Source organism: Bombus pyrosoma, linkage group LG12 (assembly GCF_014825855.1).
Source record: "Bombus pyrosoma isolate SC7728 linkage group LG12, ASM1482585v1, whole genome shotgun sequence".
Classification (NCBI taxonomy): Eukaryota; Metazoa; Arthropoda; class Insecta; order Hymenoptera; family Apidae; genus Bombus; species Bombus pyrosoma.
Window position 1 is genome coordinate 11,063,974 of NC_057781.1, and position 22,323 is coordinate 11,086,296.

Genomic DNA, 22,323 nt, shown 5'->3' on the forward strand with positions numbered 1-22,323 from the left:
ACAACGGTTCGTGCTATGCCGATAGTACCGGTAATTGTACGCCGACGCAATTAAAATAAAAATATTCAATAAATCCTTGACTTATAACAAACCAAACAAGTATTATACAATCGCACGAATAAATCATTTACGTTTTACTTATGACGATGCTCGTGTGGTCATCGTCACATGGATGACGATGCGGTCGTGTAGACGTATACGCGCGAACTGTTTAAAGGGAGGCATAAATCTAAATCAGCCAGTGGATTATGGTCGACGAAATAATTTATCGTCGTTTCGGGATTGCCGAGCTTCGTTTCTAGCGCAATTTTCGCAAGATAAACGACAATCGATCTCTCTCAAGCCCAACAAATTTCGAAAGCTGTTGACAAATCAAATATTTCGATCGCAGAGAAAACGTTTGTTCGATGACTCGATTCTTCTCTTTGATTATTTACAATCGCGTCAATCACCATAATAAGTTATTACCCATTCAATCGAAATCACATTTCCAACAACGTTAGATTCTAAAGCAGATTCTTAGCTTCAGGACGACATTTCAATACGAACGGAATTATACTGTACCATTCCTTATATTTAACGTACGTTCTATGGTCGATAAATGAAAGGAAAGGTATCTCCAATTCATAACGTAGAAACCATTTAAAACTCTGTCCGGAACACCTCAACTAATTCCATCGTATCTCGTAAAATTTCAGGTGGTGTCAGCACTCATGCTTTAGTAAAACAGCGAAGAAACTGAGAGAGGAGCGGACAAGAGGCAGCACGATGTGGCGTATACTCGTGGTCGCGGTCCTGCTGGTGACCACGGTGTCGGTGGGCGGCGATAAAGTGGTGGTTCTGCCTCATGACGTCTACCCGGGCTACGAAGTGACGCTATTCAACACGAAACGGCCATCGAACTTTCATCTAATGGAGAACAATTTTTCCAAGTTCTTCACCGTGCTCGGGAACGGTCTGGTGATGACCACGTCCGATTTATCGCCGTTGGTCGATCGACCAGTCAACCTTATCGTACTGGAGGAACTGGCCAACAGCACCGAAACGCATTTCCTTCATCTCTACGTAATTAACCGCAGAAATATGATCACCTTCTCGCACGATCACTTGGGCGAGGGAGAGGTTGCAGAGAATTCTGCTGCGGGCACCTTGATCGACGGTTTCCCTGTTCTAAGGGCTCGAGGGAGCTTTCCGGTTCATTATACCATTCTGCCGGACGAGACAGGCGACAGACCGTTCGCCTTGAAAGAGGAGGATTCGAATCAAACGGGATTCAACTTGACGTTGAACAGCCAAAAGGAGGGCGTCAGAGTGGTGACCGCAAAACCTCTGGATCGAGAGACTAAGAAGCTTTACACGGTCGTGATCCACGCTTCTGACGGCTATCTGCTCAGCAGTTCGCAAATCAACGGCCTGGTGCACGTGCTGGACGAGAATGACAACAGTCCCGTGTTCGAAAAGGAGCAGTACACGTTCGAGATCAGACCGATCAGCTCGGACGGTATTAACAAGAACTCGGTCGCTCTTCCTGGCTGGAAACGATTCTCCACCGTGGGCAAGGTGGCGGCGAAGGACGCTGACGGTGACAAAGTCGCGTACAAATTGCTTACACCGAGCAGCCTACTGGTGGTCGTGCCACAGACCGGAGAACTGATGCTCGTTGGCGAACCGGAAATTACCATGGAGGAGGACAGCGAATGCGTGGTGATCGTGGAGGCCCACGATGTGCGCAGTCCGAGTCGATCGACAGAGAAACCGGCCAAGGTTGTCGTAAGATTTTTAACGTCCGATCAGACGGAGGTGGAGGTACATAGAATACAGAAGAGAAGGGTAACGAGAGCTGTTAGGCCTACGAAGAAGGTGGACTTTACGGAAGCGGACGGTGACATCGAAGGAAAAATCGCGTTCTATCTGGAAAAGGAGAATGAGAAAGAGACGTACAAGATTAGGGATGAGAATAAGTGGGTCACGGTAGACTCGAATGGTTCGGTTATAGTCAAACAGAAATGGGATTACGAGGAGCTGGGGTCGGAAAAGACCATTGATTTTTGGGTGACTATTACGAACACAGGTAAATTATTTAAGACGCGTAAGGTACCTTTAACGATATCTTGAGATATTTCTTCGCGAATTTGTCTAGATAATCGTACATCGGTTCGTTTGTTTTTAATTTCTGATAAAACGAAGCTTTCAAGGGTAGAGAGTGACGAAAGAAATAATAGTACATAATATAGTGAAAGATCAAGATATACATATGATACCAATTATTACTTATGAATCACTTTAAAGATTAAGAAACCAAAAAGAGATGATAGTAAAAAAAGAAGCTAGACTCGTCCCAAGTTTCAGAATCGCTCTCTACAGAATTTAATTTCTCCGATTGAATTCTTCTCAATCTTTTATAAATATCGTATTGTTTCTCTTAATTAATCTTTATTTTGTTATTCGCCCCGTGGCCGAAGAACGGTGTTCGCGGTATCCATCGTACATGCGGTGCCCATTCCACGGTACAATTTTAATTTTTACTCGACATTCTTCCTTCAAACACACCGGTCATGGAGCATTATCCGCCTTCGCATCGTCTATACTGTTGCCTCGGTTATTCTCGTACCTTCTGCGAATTTTCTCTCAAAGCGGATGAAGGTGTCCCTCGCTTCTTAGAAATAATGCACGCCAAACGATCATACACTTAATCGATCGATCTCGCGAAAGTAGTAATACGATACAACATCTGGCCGTCGAATTAGGGCCACTTAAAACTTCTAACATTTTTCATTCTTCTAATAAAATTGCGAAACGCGTGGAAACTTTAAGAGGAAAGTTTATTAATTGCCAAAGTGTTATAGATATACGTGGTGTATACTTTAAGACCGGTAAGATTCTACGGGTAAAAGTTTATTTAAGTTACATGTTTAAGAAACGAAGGGAATTTTTTGACAGGTTTGATGAGATTCGAAACAACGTTTGATTCATACGTATTTAAATATATTATAGGTAATTGTAATTAAAGTGGTATAATGATAAATTACTGGATATACGTGTATAACGATGTTTCTATCCGAACAAAAGTGAATATTAATTTTACCAAAAGCACCTGTATCATTTTGGTAATCGTAAAAAACCATTTGATAATCCCAATGTTAAATTAATTACGACTGTCCACGCGATCGATAATAATTGAGACAGCGAAGGCAAGGCAATTTCTCATTTGCGACATAGTATCGTAATTGCGAAAGTAGAATTTTTGCTCACGGATCCGATTCGATGGTCAGAAACTGTACGATACGAGGCACGGCAAGAAATATCGAAAGTTTATATCCGGCGTGAGGCTCTCTGCTCTTTGCTCTTCGCTCGCACGTGGATACAATTTCCTTTCGGAACGGGTAATTGTTCGAACGTGCGGTTCGTACACTGGGGCCAAGCGATAATTACAGTTTCACCGGGAAAAATGTGCGGGGCGCATGTTACGCATGAAGAGGCCGGAAGGAATTAAATTACGTCGTATTCCGGTACGTTAACGTTATTTAGTAACGCGGCTTGCTCGCGAAATTATTACGTTGTCACAGTTTCCAGTATAATGCAGACATCGCTCTTGCGTTTTAATTTTGTTCTACTTCCTCTTCCTTTTTCTTTTGTTTTAACCCCGTCTGTTTGAATAGACCACGATCTATTAATTATGACAGCTGGCAGGAAACTCAAAGGTATTTCTTGCCGTGCATCCGCACTTTAGTTATCTGTGCTTCTGTGTCACTCTTACTAATAACGAATGTTTTCTTTCCCGCATTCTCGGCTTCCACAGGATTTCAATGTAAGTAGGCACACGTGTCATGCTTATTTTTATATTTTTTCTTACAATCATACGTTTGCGTATACTTGATGTAAACTTGACAGACGTACTACGAGTCGATAAAAATTCTATGCTCTTAGTTTTATACTATGTTTCGAAACAAAATGTATCTTCAAATCGAAATACTTGCGATTAAATGTTTCGTTTGCTTCAAGAGTAATATATTTTGAAATATTTCAAAATTGACATGATAAAATATCTTCGTTTGAATTGGCAAAAGAAGGGTATGAAACTGGAATCAGATAATTTTTATCTGTACCTCGTATATGAATCGAAACAGCTTTGGTAGCTTAGTAGTTTGCGTAGAATGGAACGATCTTACATTTTCTTGCATTAGACGCTTATTCAAATTATAGAGCTTGCTACGTAGGGCGCTGTTTCGTTGGGTCGACAGTGTTTATAAGCGATGACGGAGGAAAATGTAATTTAATAAACTGAATTCCTTTCCTGATGGAAGCTTTAGTGACAGAATGTTTGACGCTACAGCAATTCGGCCTATAGATAAGATTTTAACGCCGTTCTGGACCAATTTTCTAAAAATCTGTTCGTCGTTCCGCGTCGTCAGAATCCGTTAACTTCTCCACAATGTAAGCGTAATATCTTTTAAACTCCACAATACAATATTTACCATACTTGCATGGTATCGTCGCGAAAGAAGAACAAACATTTTCAATTTTCTAATAACAAATTCCCTATTTTAATTTTTTCATATCAGTCGCAATTAGATTACGGACGTTTATGCAAATTCATATTTCTCTACATTCAATTAAACCCGAACAGATTTCTTTTAACCAATACACGTTCTAACTCGCTGCTTTTAAATATTTCGTATATCTTTGCATATTACGTGTATCGTGAACATAATCGCACTTGCAAATTTATATCACTATCACGCGAAATCCATTCACAAACATTTCCATCGATCCAATGTATCGAACACCATTTTCGTAATACCAATATAAAGTAATTGGAAACGACTGAAATATTTGGAAAACGTATGGCCAGGCTTGTTTTATCGTACACCTGAAATAGAATATCGTACTAGAATCGAATATACCGTCTATATACAGAGCAATTTCATTCGAAGGCTCGCGTTAGATTTAACAGGCCAAAGGTCAAAGCGTCGGACAAGATAACGTCAAATGGTATTCGGTCACCGCCTTTGAACACTGTCCACCGTTTTCTGTCAACGGGAGGTCACCATTGCCAAGCGGTATCAATAACCGATCGATGATTACAGACACGGACAATCAGCGTGTCATTATCAACGTGAAGGACGTTAACGACGAGCCACCGTACTTCATAAATCGGCCTCTACCAATGCAAACGGTCGTACAGTTGAATGCACCGCCGAATACTCACGTGTTTACCCTTCAAGCCAGGGATCCTGACACCGACAGCAATATTCACTATTTCATCGTACGAGATCGAAGTACGTATGAATTGGATATTAACGTGTATAACCCATAACGTTGCCAATCGAGGCGTGAAAACGCAGCGTAGAAATGCTCGAACGTTACGTGCATTTCGATTGAACGCAATTATCTAGCCTGTACCGCTTGTATAACTGGGAATTACTCCACCGTATATGGCGTAATACCATAATTGCGAAGGGAAATTATGACGGGTAATCGATATCGCAAGCGAAGTTTCTTAATCGTTCGACGCTTTGAGTAGTAGACGCACCGGAGGATTCCGTGGATCGTGGGAAAATATATGGAAGATAATTTATCACGGCTGTCCTGTTCGTAAAAGTATAGGGAGAAGTATGTAGCTAGCTAGCCGTGCATGCGATGTAGGTACACATCTTCCTGAGGATACTCAAAACAGCGAGTAGTATCTATGGAAGATTACGTACGTATTTATTGCACACTGTGTCTTTCGACTTATTATCTATGATACCGACGAATTTAAAAAATAGATACAACGAGACATTAACAAGTACTTTCTTTTTGGTTTTGTAACGATGTGGCAATTACGTACGCTGTATGGTGAGATAAAGTGGTATAATGAATTTTCTATGAAAATGAAATAATTTTTAATTAAGGCCTGATAGCAGATACAAGTTATCTTTGTAAAGCAAGTAATGGCGAAAAATTCCACGAAGCCAGGAAATGTAAAATTCTGTAACGTTGAATACTAAAATTTTATCTCGTTGATAAGAGTTGGAGAAGAAAACAATGGAAAGTTTCGCCATACGCTGATGATAGAAATAACGCGATAAAAAGTTCTATAAAATCTACAGATCCATTAGGGGAAGGAAATAAAAGATTCAACTCTCGAGGAAAAGAAAAATAAGAGACAAAAATAATAGGAAAATAGTTGGAAAGACTGAGAGAGGTATATAATAAGTAGAAAATTGACGATGATTTGCGACAAAGGTACCAGTTACCACGAGGACCGCCTTCCATGAAATATCCACGAAAATCCCGCGTGAATCATTCAATCCCTCCCGTTCAATGTCGGTCGCCATAAAATTATCCAGTTGAAAAATAAATGGTACGCGCTTTACTTTGCAGCCGGAGGCCGTTTCGAGGTAGATGAGCGATCCGGCGTTGTACGCACCCGAGGGACCGATCTTTTTCAGCTGGACATGGAATACGTTCTGTACGTGAAAGCGGAGGATCAGAACGGCCGTATAGATGAGAGGCGTTTTCAGTCGACTCCTGAGGAGCGTTTATCGATCGTAGGTGGAAAACGCGCGCCGCAGTTCTATATGACGGCGTATGAAGCTGAAATACCGGAAAACCAGAAGAAGGATTCCGAGTAAGTTGAACGCTTTTCAAATTTTGTTGTGCAACTCATGCTTGCTTTCACTTAACTCGTTTCACGTATGAACTTATGAGAGGAGATAGATATACCTATCCTGCAGCTTGATTCGATAGCGTGGTTATTCTACTCGACGCTTTCAAGGTCACGGGGAATTCTTTTATTTCAGTATCATATCGGTGAAAGCAAAATCATTCGCCGATCGTGAAATTCGGTACACGCTGAAGGCACAAGGACAAGGTGCAGCGGGAACGTTCAATATCGGGCCAACCACTGGCATTGTGAAATTGGCGAAAGAATTAGACTTCGAAGATCTACGTCAACCACACATTTATTCTCTTAGTGTCACAGCTACCGAAGATTCTGGTGGTTTCTCCACGTCAGTTGAGGTAAATATATCTGCGTCTCTTTGCATTCGAATAAATGTTATTTACAATCTGGGATATCTGTAAAATTGTACCCGAGATGTGGACTATTTTTCAGGATCAAAGTGTCGTTATTTCACTTGATAAAAAATTACGCCACTTAACGAAACAAACGATACATAAATAGAAGATATTTCAATAGAGAACCGAGTTCTTGTAAAAGAAAAGAAATATTTTTTCGTTAAATAATCAAATTATACGTATTATCAGTTTTCTACTTTGAATTTCCTGCTCTAAACCGATATTTCGAGCATCTTTTAATCGCAACTCTTTTATATAGTAAACCGGCGATGTAAAGAAAACTAGGACAGCGAGAAATTGTTATCAAATCGTCGACTTGATCGAGCGGTCGTTGTTCAAATTGTCGCATAATTTTCCAGTTAACCATACGGGTTTCGGATGTAAATGATAACGCACCGAAATTCGAATTGCCTGATTATCAAGCACACAACGTGGACGAGGACATATCGTTAGGCACAAGTATACTGAAAGTGAAAGCAACCGACGCGGATTCTGGTGCAAACGCGGAAATAGAGTATCTGGTGTCGGACGACCACTTCAGCGTGGACTCGAGTGGGATCATTGTTAACAATAAACAGCTGGACGCTGATAACAACAATGCTTACTACGAATTCGTAGTTACCGCCAAAGACAAAGGTATATGTTGCCTTTAGTTCACCATGTACTTTTCTAGATTTCTTAATCTTTTACTAAAATATTGCGGTTGTATTTATTTGTCTTTTATAAATGTTACGGGATGAAACTTGAAAAAGTAAGATTGAATTTTCTATTTATATTCCGCAGTTATAGTACGTAAAGTAGATTTAGTAAGTAAAGAGATTGATGACACTTTAATGCGTGGATTCATCTTTCAGAAATTCAATAAAACTTCTATCTTTCATGTTCCCGTTATTTCACTTCGAAACGAAGGAAAGAATAAAAATGTATTATAAATAGCATAATCATCCATTTTTCAACCCTTTCAGGACAGAATGTTTTTTTTTTCCTTTTTTACATTTTCAGCCACGTTTTGTTTAGCAGTTATCGACAATAGAAATACGTATTACCTTTACTGGTGTTTTTGCAAGGAACACGCTACAAGCATAACGCGCTAAATTTTCAAGGCAATTTTTGTAAAGAGTGTTTTCTTTGCTCTTCGTAGAGCGTAGAGCTTGATACCTCATTTGCAAGCATATCATTTTTTCATATCATTCTTGGCCCAATTTATCTACCTATTCTTTTCATTTTTTTTTTTCATTCTTCATTCTCGTATTATTTCCTCTAACATTTGATTACGTTTCCAGGTGAACCACCGAAAACTGGCACGGCGACAGTGCGCATATATACGAAGAACAAGAACGACGAGGAGCCAAAGTTTTCGCAGCAGGTGTACACGCCAAACGTGGACGAGAACGCCGGACCTAACACGCTGGTCACAACTGTCGTCGCTTCCGACAAGGACGGCGACAATGTTCGGTTCCGATTCGTCGGTGGTAATACCACATCCGGTCAGTTCGTAATCGAGGAGATCACCGGTGTGATTCGTCTCCATGGAAAAGCGATCTCTTTGGATAGAGATAAATACGAGCTGAACGTGACTGCTCTCGACGACGGTGCTTGTTGCCCCAATGGAGAAACCACTACACACACCAGCACAGCTGTTGTCGTGGTCTTCATTACTGACGTGAACGATAACAAACCAGTTTTCAAGGAATGCAGCATGTACAATCCGAAAGTGGAAGAAGGTGCGCCAAATGGTAGCACCGTAATCAAGGTTCAAGCTACTGACGAAGATAAGGGAGTGAATGGACAAGTAAAATACTCGATCGTACAACAACCGAATCAGAAGGGAACCAAGTTCACCGTCGACGAAGAGACTGGACAAGTCTTGACGAATAAGGTATATTTTGCTATCAAGTTAGTTGATTAGAGAATTTATGGTAAATGGATGTAGGTATTGACGGGTATTGCGAATGTTTGTGCAGTTATTGTACGTACAGTGACAAGCTTAGAAATAGGAAAATGCTTTACTTGTAAAGTCAATTAATGGCGTTATGAAATGTTTTATATTTCTTCTTTTTTTCTGTGATATAAAATTTGAAAATACATTTTTTATGTTTGAGAGTAATACGAGTGTAGAACGGCTTGCAAACTTTTACGAAAAGTGATAATTTAGTAAATTAATAAATTGAAGAATTAAGGAATTAAAGTTATCAGAGCTTGTTAAAACTACTTTGATATTTTCAGGTATTTGATCGTGAAGGCGATGATGGCAAATTTGTATCAGTTACCGTTAAAGCAACGGATCAAGGTGAACCTTCCTTGGAAGGTGTTTGTTCCTTCACTGTTGAAATCACCGATGTTAATGATAACCCACCATTGTTCGATCGTCAGGTGAGTAAAACTATAAAAGACTAAAAGTATTACTTGCATAATCTACATAATTTACAAAATGAACACCATTACACAGTTTAAGAAACCAAACGAATCTTTTCATCATATTCCAAAATCTCTGTAAAACTTTAAATTGTTGATTTACTTTTCGATCTTTATAAAGCAACTCCAATTGCATTCACAGAAGCTTCCTTAACAAAATACCCCAAGCTCGCGTAATAAATCAAAACCATTAATGTTCCTCCATCAATAAACTACTCGACTAACAGTAAATACAGAAAACAGCCAGAAGAATAACGAAAATTTTCACGTAAAGCATTTCGAAAAATAGCCGAAGGTGAGCTCTTGCTTTGTATTTTGTTTCGTTTCGATATTTCAATTAGTCTTCCAGATATTACGTTGTAAAAACTACGTTTATAACGTTCATATTGTCGTATCGTTCATTCAGACATGACCAATTTTATTCTTTGAAAATGTGTACGTTGCGAGTAGTATGCGATAGCAAAAAAATTGCTGACTCGCGTCACTGATCACAGTGCGATGCAGGTGCTTGGGGGAGGTCAGTCGCAACGTTCGAGCGAAAAATTCGACAATTAAAATCCCGATATCTAGAAAATTAAATTTCATATCAATTTGGAACGGAAGGCATTCTAAAGGCGAGACTATCAAGCAGTTATTAATATTATTATAAATTAGGGTTTATTAGAGAATGTAATATTATTAATTCCAATTTTTGAAGAAAGGAAAACGCAGTAACATTTAATGATTGAATTTTCAAACAGAAAGTCTCAATAGACGATCTTCTTTCAATCAAATGTCTCCAAATGGAAGACTGATAAACTTAAACGTTAAAAATACTTCTATACTTTCAATTTATATTTACGTTCTAATCGTGAGTAATAAATTTACGTTAGGATGTATTTTAAGTTGAAGAATTAAAGGATTAAAGTTGTTAGGCTGTAAAAGATATTTCGAATATAACTTTTTCTTAAATATTAATAAGACTGAAAAGTTAAACGTTGCTAGATTCGAAAAGGTAGTTCCAAAATATCTTCTTTTTAAATTTCGATGAAAGTAATTAGTCTCAATCTTAATTAAGCTATAGATTAATTGTATTATCAGAATATTATCGAAATGTGAGAGAGAAACACCAGGTTAGAAGCGGATAAATATGCACTCCTTTCAACATATGCGAATGTTTTAGTAGCAAGTGCATGTTTCACGTTTCGTTTCATTTGTATTTGTACCGTGTCTCATTTGGACAATTTCCTGATATTCATCGTCGGAGCAAAATATCAGCGGACATTCGTTGCAAAACGAGAGCCGAGTGTGGGCGGGCTAAAAACTAAAGAAGAGAAAATTGCCTTTCGCGTAGTGGTATTGCGGCACTCGATGCCTTTTGAAATTCAAGCGTTGACTGTGGCGGTACACAAAGGGACACGTTCGAAGGAAATGCAAAAGATGCTTGACCGGGCCATTTTGCACTTTGTGCACCGGAATAGCTGTTCGGAATAAATTAACAGACTCTTGCTCGAAACAAATGAAAGAGGATCTCTTCGTGGTTTGCATATTACTCGTTCGCCATATGTCAGTCTTTTCTCTTTCCTCTCTCGTTTATGAAATTAACATCTGATGCTTTGTTGCGCAAGTATGTGCCATTCAATCTGGGAATTATCACAGAGAAATTTTGTGGAAATCGTGAACTATATTGTTTTCCCTCTATAAAGTAGTCTATTTCTATTTTTGTTCTCTCTTTGTATGTATATCCAGTTCTTAATTCTATTTCATCTAAACGAATATTTGTAAAAAAGGAGACGTTACAAAATTTCTATTAAGCTTTCAATTTAAATTTAATTTTATTTTAACGGTAAAGTAGTTAGGATGTTTTATTTTTACTTCTAGAGAAAAATCTTTTTGCTTATAAAAGAAATGACACTGCAAATTAATATAAATAAAAGTAACTTTTCCCAGTGTAGATCTCTTAATGATTAAACGTGGAATCTATCTTTCATAGAAACCAGCTCTCCATTTATAAATCCGCAAATGAATTCTCATCTATTTTCAGCGATACGTAGAGAATGTAAAACAGGACGCCAGTATCGGAACAAACATTCTTAGAGTATCGGCATCGGACGAGGATGCCGATAATAACGGTGCCATAACGTATTCGTTGAGCTCTCCTAACAATGAACAAGGGTTGGAGTACTTTGAGATTCAACCAGAGTCTGGTTGGATCGTCTTAAAGAAGCCTCTAGACGTGAGTATTCTCGTTAATGAAAATTTACATATACGACTCTCTTTAGCAGTAACAACAGCAATCGTTCTCTGGAGGACCACCGTGTGTTCTCGAGCAAGAAACATCCGGTTCTTCGAGCTGCGTCTATCAACGATCACCTTTTACACTTCGATCGCGTTTACAAATATTTATCGACATAAATGTATGGTATTAGAGCATTATAACGTATTTTCATACAACGATGGTATTATATCGTAAAAAAAAAAAAAAGGAAAAAACGACAAGGAAGAAAAACTAAGCGCAAGATTCATGATGTCAACGAAGAACTGATTAATAAGCCGAGAATGCACGTGGCGTTCTCCAATATTATTAGATATGCCCAAATTTACGATATACACATACACGTATATGTAGCATAAAAGATACTTATACGTGTGTGTGTGTGTATATTGAAGAAATATATATATAGATATATAGATATATTTATATTTATATTTATATCATATAAATACAAACTTTTTGTGAGTGTACACCTTCTGCCGATATATATCTCTATATTGTACGTTTACGTTGACTTACGTTCTTTAACACGAATCCGTTTTGTTGCTGATCGGATAACTTGTATACTAATATACGTTTTGGTCGGCAATTATTTATTCTCTAATTATCACTAATATGCAACGAAATGAGTTTCCTTTTTACGGCACATGTATAGAACTTTTTAATTCCCATTGATATGCACAATGTGTTCACTATGGTAAATACTTAGCTATGCCTGATTTCCTTCAAACGCTTCATGTACCTGAATCGATCGACCGTTCGGGCTATTTTCGCAACAGAACACTCTCTCTCTGTCTCTCTCATTCTTTCTATCGAGAACATGCTCGCGGCGCGAGTACCTTTTAAACAAGTTCCAATCGAGCTATCGAACACCTCTTATCTCCAAGTTTTGTTCATCGCCGTGTCGATCGTCAACGTACGTCATTCTATCTTTTTTCCTTATTTTACATAAGTACTTTTTATTTCCTCTTGATCACTTTCGTTCGATCTGTTTCTTTTTTCTGTTGTTCCTTCAACGTTCGCTTGATGTCAAAAAAAAAAAAAAAGGAAAGAAAAAAGGAAGGAAGAAAAGAAAAGAAAAGGCGAAAAAAGAACACATTTCTCGACATTTTTATTTTTCGATCGTTCAGAAAGATTCGTGTTTTTTCTTCCCGTGCTTTTGTTTCACTTAAATTCTTGTTTCCCGTTCACGATTATTTTCGATTCATCGGAATATTTCTAATTACGAAAAGAAAAAAGAAAAGAACAAGGATGTATCGCGGCGCGGTTTCGAGTTGCGCGACCCGGGCCAAACGACTCGTGACAAACGAGCGGTGTGCACTTTTCATTATCCAACCTTAGCCACGGAGAAAGACTGTCTGCGTATTTTCTTTTTTTTTTTTTTAATCATGGTACTCTTTTTTTTTTGTTCTCTCTCTCTTTTTTGTATACGCGTCACAGAGCGCCGCGGAGAAACGACACCGGGAAGGAAACGATCGAATAACAGAGCAAAAGGAAGGGAAACGAACGAGACCCAACTAATTACCTTTTAATTAATTCTCCTTAACTTAAAATACTAATGTGAATGTTTTTCAAAAGGGAAGTGATGTTTTTTGAACTTCCAGGAGCAGGTGGGAACGACATTTTTTGAGCCCCACGTACGGTGTACTTCAACCTCTACGCATTTTGTGGTGCATCAGACATAAACAATTTTTGAAAATGCTTGCAATATTTTATATGAATGTGTTTTTGATTCCTTTACAGGAACTCTGATCTCTCTCTCTCTCTCCCCCCTCCTCCTGCCCCTCTAGATCTTTCTTTCACTCCGTTTCTCGTATTCTTTCGTTTAAACGTTTATTTTCGGTCTGTTTCATTCGAAATTTTCCCTTTTTCGTTTATTTTTGTTCTTTGAACTTCTCGTTTCGTGCATTTTGTTTTCTATACGATTTGTGAAACTTCTCTTTTTCTCTGATTCGCTTTGTGAATATTCACGAAGTTAAATCAGCGAAAGAAGTAATTTTTAACGTTTGCATTTTGTTAAGAAAGGAAAGAAAGTACATTGAAGGATGCCTTTTGATCTTTGTATTTTTTTCCGTTCTCTGTACACGGAGCAATTCTTTGTTGCTTTTCTTTTCGCGTGTTCTTTTGCATTTTGTACTATTTTTCGTGAAGTTTTCTTCCCTTTTGTCCGTCCGACGTTTCCTCACTTTCGTCCTCTGTGCTCCCCGCAAACCACGACGTGACTGACAATGAGCCAAAAAGATAAAACCGGAAAAAAAAAAAAAGAAACGAGAGACATTTTTTGCCGAGAGTGCAATAACGAATAAAACCGTAAGAAATCTGTCCGTGGTGTGACATTTTTTCTTCTGTGATTGGGGCGGCATACCACTGTCGTAACGAAACAGACAAAAAAAAAAAAAAAAATATGTATATATATATAAAAACGGAATAATGCAGATCTGTAAACACACTCGACGAGGCAACGTAACGAAAAAAATAGTAAAATAAAATAAAAAAAAAAAAAAATACACGGTAAAAACGTCCATCGGTTTTTGAGTGTCGTTAAAAAAAATACGAAAGAATCAGACGAGGGGTCGTCATAATTTTTTTTCCTTCTCTCTGTAACTCCGGTGTTCTTGATCTAAAATCTTTCTTTCTCACGTTACCCTGTTCCTCCTGATGCCTCTTTAAACGCATTCTTGCTTGCATGCAAATGCCTGCATTGGTTGATTTCGTAAAGGAACTAATTTGAATTTCTTATTGTTTATGTTTGTGTTCATTGCACCATTTACTTTCTTCGGATTTGATGATGACAAAAAAAAGGGCTGTTTTCCAGTAAGTAGGAACTACATTCTTGTGTTTCACACTTTGCATCGAGAACACCACGAGTGGGTATAACATGATACGACGATCATTGTTATATCGGCGCAAGAAAAAGACAGAAAAAAAGTAACGATAAAAAGAAATACGAAAACATGACAAAGAAGCCAAAGAATATAAGTATTGAGTTACGGTATAATACTAGAGCGCATTTCCGTTCCAATTAATTCAATGTGTATTTCAATTAATTCTATTCGTTCCATTAATTCGATTATTTCGATTGTTTCGATTGTTTCAATTATTTCGTTCACCTCTATCGTTGTTCTATGATTATTAATTGTCACTCGGAGACGTCACTCTGTTTCTTTTTTTTATATCGCTCTCTCTTTGTATCTGCGTCATCGCGCTTTTTATTTTTTTTATTATCCTGGTCTCGAGTGTATCCGTAGGTGAAGGACCTCTTTATTCTAAAGTATTGCCGGTAACGTATTCACTGAAACTTTTTCGGATCGATCAACAGAATCATTGGGTTGGAAATTTTATGAGAATCGCGTAAACTTTGATTTATTGGACATTTTTTTTAATTCCCGTTTAGACGTTTTACCATAAATTTGTTAAGGAAAATTATTTAAATTTATATATTTTTTTTTTATGAATTCGTAATACCCGCTCATTTAACTGTAACAGAAAATTGTAACGAAAGAAAATAATTAAGAAAAGAACGTTATCGGCATACAAAACTTCAGATTCTTGAATGTGATTTAAAAGTAATCGTGATTGAATCTTAAAGAAGCTGTACGTATGAACATTCGAGTTAAAGTAAAATTACATACCGAACATTCATATTCATCACTGTATAGCAATAACAATAGGTAAGTATCTTTTATAAAATTCCTTCTAGAGACTAATCGCGAAATTAGCGCGAAAATTTGCAATGCGAATCATTTTTATCACACAGCGAGCGTCAGGGTTACCCAGAACTGATTCGATAATGCTAGAAAGTTTCAGGTAAATCACAGATTGGCAGACGCGTGGAAGAATACCTCTAAACGAGTTTTTCGATAAAAAGAGGTCTGGAACAGTAAAAAAAAAAAAAAAAAACAAGACGAAAAAATAAAAACACATACACATACAAAAATGTAAGATAAAACGGATCCCCTCGAGACTACATGGTCCTTCACTTTCTTCTATCTCTTTCGTTTCATTTTGCGATTAAGAGATACCCTTCGGGTCGTCCTCGACGACCACGTTAACCGCGCTCGCCACCGAGTGACTTATCTCTCGTTAATCGCCAATCAAAAATAATATACATAGATGTATATGTAAAAAAAAGAAACAAAAAACAGCTGAAAGAAAAATGCAGGAAAAAAACAGAAAAATGAACCAAAAAAAAAAAAAAAATAAAAAAATAAACAAAAATCCGCCAACAACAATCCTGAAAAAATGTCCTGTGAGTTGACGGCCCAATGTTTTGCCACTAGCGTGACAGCTATCGCCTGCGAGTACGGGCCTCCGACAGAGGGATGCAAGTGTTGCACGCAGACGTGGACGTTGAGTTAGACGTCGTAGACAGAAACAATAAACCACCTGTGTGGGATGCGAATGTATACGGCCCCATTCACATCAAAGAAAATGTCACAGTGGGTACTGTAGTGACGTCGGTGAAAGCCAGGTTTGTATGCTACGACATGACCGAGACAAGACACGTGACATGCCGTGCCGTGCCATACAGTGCTACTCCCATTTTTTTCTTTTTCGTTCCTTTGTATCGTTCTGTCTCTCTTGATTATCGTCCCTTTCCGTTTCCCTCTGATGCTTTTCTTTCGCCATACGTTCACTGTGTACCACTTACGTTCACCTTATACCTATCATAGCTTCACGTTCTGTGTATCTTTCGATCGGTTCGTATCGTTACGTCTCTCTGTGTACACTTTGATTTCTCTCAGTGTATTTCTTCGTTCCTGTTTATTTTCACACGTACATGATGTATTTTGACGGGAGAGGAAGCATGTATGGTTAAGCACGGCGCGGTAGATCGCTGATTGGTCGGACACTCCTACTACTACTACTACCTACTTACTACTACTACTGTTACTACAACTACTACTACCATTACTATACTATTACCACTACTATCTATCCCTTACTTATGTTAATTGTTATCATTCGACGGAGCCGATTTTCAAGAAATCATTGAGAAATCGAGTCGCATCGAGTTCGACTATTTTTCGAGCGTGGAAAATTTAATCACAATGGAATATAAATTGGAGTCAAAGGATTTTTGATGAATCGAGAAAATCGGTTCCGACGACTTTAGCGGAAAACATCCCTAGATGTGTACGAGTTCGGAAAACCGGATGCCGGATTGTCCTTAGCGCGATGATCCGTATATAGGGTAGGCGAAGATGTAGCGAGAGATCGAGGTGCCCTCGATGAAATACACGATTTTGCCCATTTGTTTCTTCTTCCTCACGTGTATCCAGATACAGAAACACGCAGGCGCAGAAGCTGGGCATCAGCGATCAGCGATCTCCTCGTTGGGGGGACGAGTTGGCGTGCCTCGTGGGTGTCGGCACACTCAGCTTCCTGCTGGCGCTAGTCCTGCTTTGCTTAGAATGTAATCTCGCGCTAATAAGTAAGGTAGAACGGTAAAGCGGCTAATCAGAGAGCAGGATATATGACTTTTGTGGGAGGAGAGACTTCGTCCACAGGCGGACAAGAATCTAGGCAGAGACACTGATGATCACGCACGAGCAGGACTGCTACACCAGGATGTGAAAATATGGCGCACAACAGGCAGAAATTGAAACATGGGAGAGAGAGAAACAGACGACGAACAGACAGAGACCGCACGCGAAGAGGGAGAGAGAGAGCGAGAACACACGTGACAGAAGTCCTCCCGTGCTCCTCCCGAGATCAAACAAAAAAAAAAAAAAAAAAAATAATTACTGCCACGAGTCATTACGACTGACACTAACGCCATTTGTTTTTTGTTCCCGTTTGTTATGTACACGCGGTCTGGTGTAGCGTGAGATGTACAAGCTGGAAGCGATGGCCCAAGACAAGGGTTTCCCGCCCTTGTCACGAACGGTGGAGGTACAGATTGACGTTGTGGACCGTGCGAATAATCCGCCCGTATGGGACCACATAGTGTATGGGCCGATCTACTGTAAAGAGAACATGGCCGTTGGGGCTAAAGTTGTGTCTGTTAAAGCCAGGTCTGTCACACTGTTAATGCTCCGTGCGGCTCTGCACGAACCCGCCCTGCACGCAATCTCGTGGCAGTATTGTTCTTGTGCACGTTAATTGATATTGTGTACGATTCCATACACACACGCATCTATAAACTGACACATACACACATACACGTATATATGCGCGCCTATATCGGTCAAGTAGTTAGCGATGGGCTTGAGAATATACAATACGTAGCTTTAAGCTGACGATAGCTTCGAACGTAAGACAACCGATAACGGGATCGTTTGGTTTTTCAATGTCAATTTGTTTGACGTTTCGATGATCCGTCAGAGTCTTGAATGTGTTAGCTGTCTGGACAAACTGTCTTGAAATCGTTTGAAAACTTCCTAGTAGTGGTAGAAGCTGCATCAACGCTGAACCGAGTATAATACAGAGAACAATGTTGGTATAGATCGTTGGTATAGAAAGCTACAGGAATACTACGTATTTTGGTATACTCATACTGCTGCATGCATACGTTCGATTCCAACATTTCAAGACTTCCGACGTTTCGAACCATTTAAGATTCTTCGTAAAAGTTGCAACTTGAACTTGAGTTCCTTAAAAAATAACTCGCTTCAAATTCGAATGGAACGTAATTTTCTCAAGATGTTGGCAGGGTCGCGAATGAAAGAGTCGAACGCCCATCGCTACACGTGACGACACGCGGCGAACACAAGCACAGATGGACACGCATACACGTCAGGTGGTGAGCACGAGTATCGGTTTGAGCAGAAAAAAGCTAAATGAAAGAAAGAAGAAAAATATGGGGGAATACAGCGAGCAGTTCGTTTGCCAAAGCTCGTTCACGTCACTGTGATTCGCACGAGCCGCGCGTATTGTGCGGTCAGCCAAAGCGTTTCGTTCGCTCGGTTGTCGATGTATATTACCGTGAAAAAATGCCGAAAATGCAGCGCTACCTGCACTTTCGATTTTCCACGATACTCGCGCATACGAGGTCCAATCTTACCCATTCGTCGCGATGTTTAAGAACGGGAAAGAAATTTTGATATTTTTCAAACCGATGAAACTACATTTTGCTTAATCCGATGACGTTTTGTTGCATTTTTGCGAACGTGTCGCGAACAAAATCGTGAGCGCCCTTGTAACAGAAATCTATCGATTTTAGGGTGTAGTTGAATTACTGTTTTCACAGGCTGTTCTCATAATGGTGAAACAGTCAAGTACGCGGCATAAGAAGAAGCATTTTCTTTTTGTTGGAACGAAGTTGTAGCCTTGTCGAGGGGATCAAATTATGTTCTACGCGATCATTTTAATTTACTAAAGCCTTTTATTCGCCAATTCAGAAATTTGGTCAGTAATAGACGAGGCAATAAGTTGTCGCGTGATACCGAAGTCCGTTTGATTTAACTTTTCAATAGAAGGTTTCGACGAATCATAAAATTGAAATGGCAAAACGATTCAAGTAATTCAACATTTTCACGTATAGAATTGTTACGCTTAATATTTGCGACAGTAATGACGATTATTTCTGTTTATGTGACATGATTTCTTTTTACAGACGAGTAACAAATTTTTAGTCACGGAATAGTTACTTTCAAAATAATTCATTCCAAATTCATTCCAAATACAAATGTCGGGGTTGCAAAGAGCAGTTCAATTCGAGCAATTCAAAACTAAAGTCATGAAATTATAAGTATAGTGGTAAAAATAAGTAAATCTTCGTTTTAAGAAATATGACTCAAGTAGCCAAGTTTCGTTAACACGGAGCAGATATATAATTTATCCAACGTAAATGCTTCTTTTTCTAGACGTGCTAACAAAAGATCGTAATGAAAACGCGACGGGAAGCGTGTGTTCGACGTGTGGTTTTCAAGCGGAACGTCCCAGAAACAGATGGACTTCCGGCACGAACGGATCGGTTAATTGCGTGTGCATTTGAACCAGATGCCGTGACCACGTGCTGCCGGTGCGGTATAGGGGTCATATCATCGTGTACACAAAGTGCAAGCACTCGGCATAGCGTCACGCGATCGCTCGAATGTCAAACGCGTGCCAATTTCTTCCCTAATACGTTTGCGGTATGGGCAACAGATGGGTTCACGATGCTTTGTTACGACCTCGAGTTCCATATACGGGAATTATACCGGAAAGGGTAATAGAACGTGAAATTTTCCATATTATTACGTATACAAGCGGTCGTTGGTGTGCTATTAGTTTGCTTTCGTCGTAAACCATATATATTGTATACATAAATTGATTGGCTGTAGATCATCGGGCGATCGCGTTGCAACAAAACGTCTGAAATCCAGTGTCGTTCGTTCTATCAACGAGTACGATGAATTTCCAGCGCGAGGACGCAGGATCGATTATAAATGAAAAATAGACAGCGAAGGGTAAACGATCGCCTACGATTAGAGGTGATGCCCAGCAGGAATTCGCGGGCATGTTAAGCATCGGGCAATCGAGTGGCGGATTAACGCAATCGGTAGCGCGCATGCAGCGCGCTCGAGGGGTAAGCGAACTCGCGGAAGTCACATTCGTTCTAGCGATTATCCAGGTAATCGCGGAAGCCGGATTTAGCCGCAGCAGACTCATACAATTAGTGTGTGTGTGCCGTAAATATTTTTTGGGCATGCGTTTTACAAATAGATGCTTCCCTCAGACGTTGGTAATTATTTATTATATTTTTCAACTGATTAATTTGGCCCGTTCAACTGGTTCGATTTCATGGATCCCCATATTTTCCGTTCTATTCTCCAATCGTTCTCCTTCTGTTCTCATTTATTTGTGTTCTTGTCTCTGGTAACTGTATTTTTCTGCACCAGATTGGCTTTTTTCAAAATTCTCTACCTCTCATTGTTTTCGTCTACGTTTTCGTGTATCTACTCGAATTTGCTCGCTGTCCGGTTCCATTTAGCGTTGGAATCGTGTGTCGAACGTCGACGAGCATCTCCGCGGAGATGACGTCGCGACGACACGTCGCCAACTAAGCATTCTGCCGATAATAGAAATGAGAAAAAGATAGCAAAAGAGGAAGCAATTTAAAATGAAACGATTTTCAAAGTCGAATGTCGCGTCGTGTCGTCTAAGCATCGTTCGCCATTTTTTGCGTTCTCTTCGACCTTTTTCCTTTTTACAGTTTATTGCGAGACTTGCATTCAATATAGATCGTCGATCTGTATACATATATATATATATACACATATATACATATATCGTATATATATATATACATTTTATACATACGTATTGTACATTACGTGAATGCCGTATTAATTTTTGGGCATGTTTCGTCAGTTGCTTATCTGCGGTAGGTTACCGTGTATTGTTCTGGAAAGTGACCATTCTCTTTTTCTTTTTTTTTTTTTTTTTTTGTTCTCCTATCCTCCCACTCGTTTTCGTTCGTCTCGATATTTTGTATCCACGTTTCCATTGGAACAGTCTGAATCTCTATTTTCCTCATTTTTTTCGTTTCCTTTCGAGAGCGTAGTGTGTTCTCGTAGTGGTTTTTGCCGGTCAGATACGTATTTTTGCGCCGATCATCCGGCAAGCTGAGTAACAATTAGATTTTGAAACTTCCTTAGTTAGAGCATCTCTTGAAATTATATTCGTTAGTCGGATGTTATGTCGATCGAAAATATCACGATCGATGTAACGTGATTTGAATGCTCGGTTAGCTTCCCAAGAAAAATATATTAAGAAAGAAAGAAAAAAGAAAAGAGAAAGAAGGAGAATATAGCTAAAAACACAAGGAGAAAAGAAATCGATGCGAGATTGCGTTTGAGAATCGACAATTGGAAACGGTGTCGTACAGAGAATACTGGAACAAAGGCGAAAACGATGACTCTGAGATTCTCTTTTCATTTGTCAACGATGCTAATTAACAAAGATCACGCTGATTACACAACTGCCAAAAAAAAAAAAAAAAAAAAAACACCGCGCACCAATGGTTTCGGGGAAAGTTTCAGGCACCGTTTCTTGGATACAACAACGATAGGTTCACGCTGTGTCTTTGTCGTTAACTAATTTTGATTTGATGTATCGACTCGATGATGCATTTATTCGCTTTCTTGCTATTTATGCGAGGCTACTAACCATTCACACTTACAGCGCACACACTAAAAACAGGGCGAGGGATCACGCTTGCGAGCCACTAACCAAAACACTGTCACGTTCAGACATTCGGGTTTCATAATTTACTTTTTTTACATCCGTTAGACCTTTAAACGTTTATCTTGGAGCACTCGGGATATTTATACGAAAATGGTGGAAATGAGGTTTTTGTACTCTTTGATTGCAATTTATCGAACGCCATTCGTTCGCGTTTGCTTTCTTTACGGCATTATCGGCAAAGTACGTTTTTTCATTTAAAGGATAATCTCATTTCAATTTCATAATTGGTTATGATTAAAATTTAAGGCGCGAAATTTTTAATCCCGCAGGTTCTCCGATGAAAACTAATCCTTACTCGATAAAAGTTATTAAACGAGGGAGCTTAAATTGGAGCTTAATTTGACCGTAGAATTTAGGAACTGAAAGATAAAAATTCATAATACAAATTTAGTGAGTAATATCGAATTCTGATAAGAATG

At 39.1% G+C, this 22,323-nt stretch overlaps 1 protein-coding gene across 1 annotated transcript in view; it reads left to right on the plus strand.

Moving 5' to 3' along the window:
- Window positions 1-22,323, plus strand: part of LOC122573288 (neural-cadherin) — a 239,176-nt gene that overhangs the window by 35,889 nt on the left and 180,964 nt on the right. Inside the window, exons 2-13 of the mRNA XM_043739405.1 lie at window positions 699-2,071; window positions 2,463-2,507; window positions 5,088-5,279; window positions 6,367-6,613; window positions 6,786-7,005; window positions 7,422-7,698; window positions 8,346-8,941; window positions 9,289-9,435; window positions 11,501-11,692; window positions 13,336-13,401; window positions 14,534-14,545; window positions 16,012-16,202. Coding sequence (XP_043595340.1) covers window positions 769-2,071; window positions 2,463-2,507; window positions 5,088-5,279; window positions 6,367-6,613; window positions 6,786-7,005; window positions 7,422-7,698; window positions 8,346-8,941; window positions 9,289-9,435; window positions 11,501-11,692; window positions 13,336-13,401; window positions 14,534-14,545; window positions 16,012-16,202 — 3,488 coding nt within the window. The 5' untranslated portion in view covers window positions 699-768. The remainder of the gene's footprint in view (window positions 1-698; window positions 2,072-2,462; window positions 2,508-5,087; window positions 5,280-6,366; window positions 6,614-6,785; window positions 7,006-7,421; window positions 7,699-8,345; window positions 8,942-9,288; window positions 9,436-11,500; window positions 11,693-13,335; window positions 13,402-14,533; window positions 14,546-16,011; window positions 16,203-22,323) is intronic.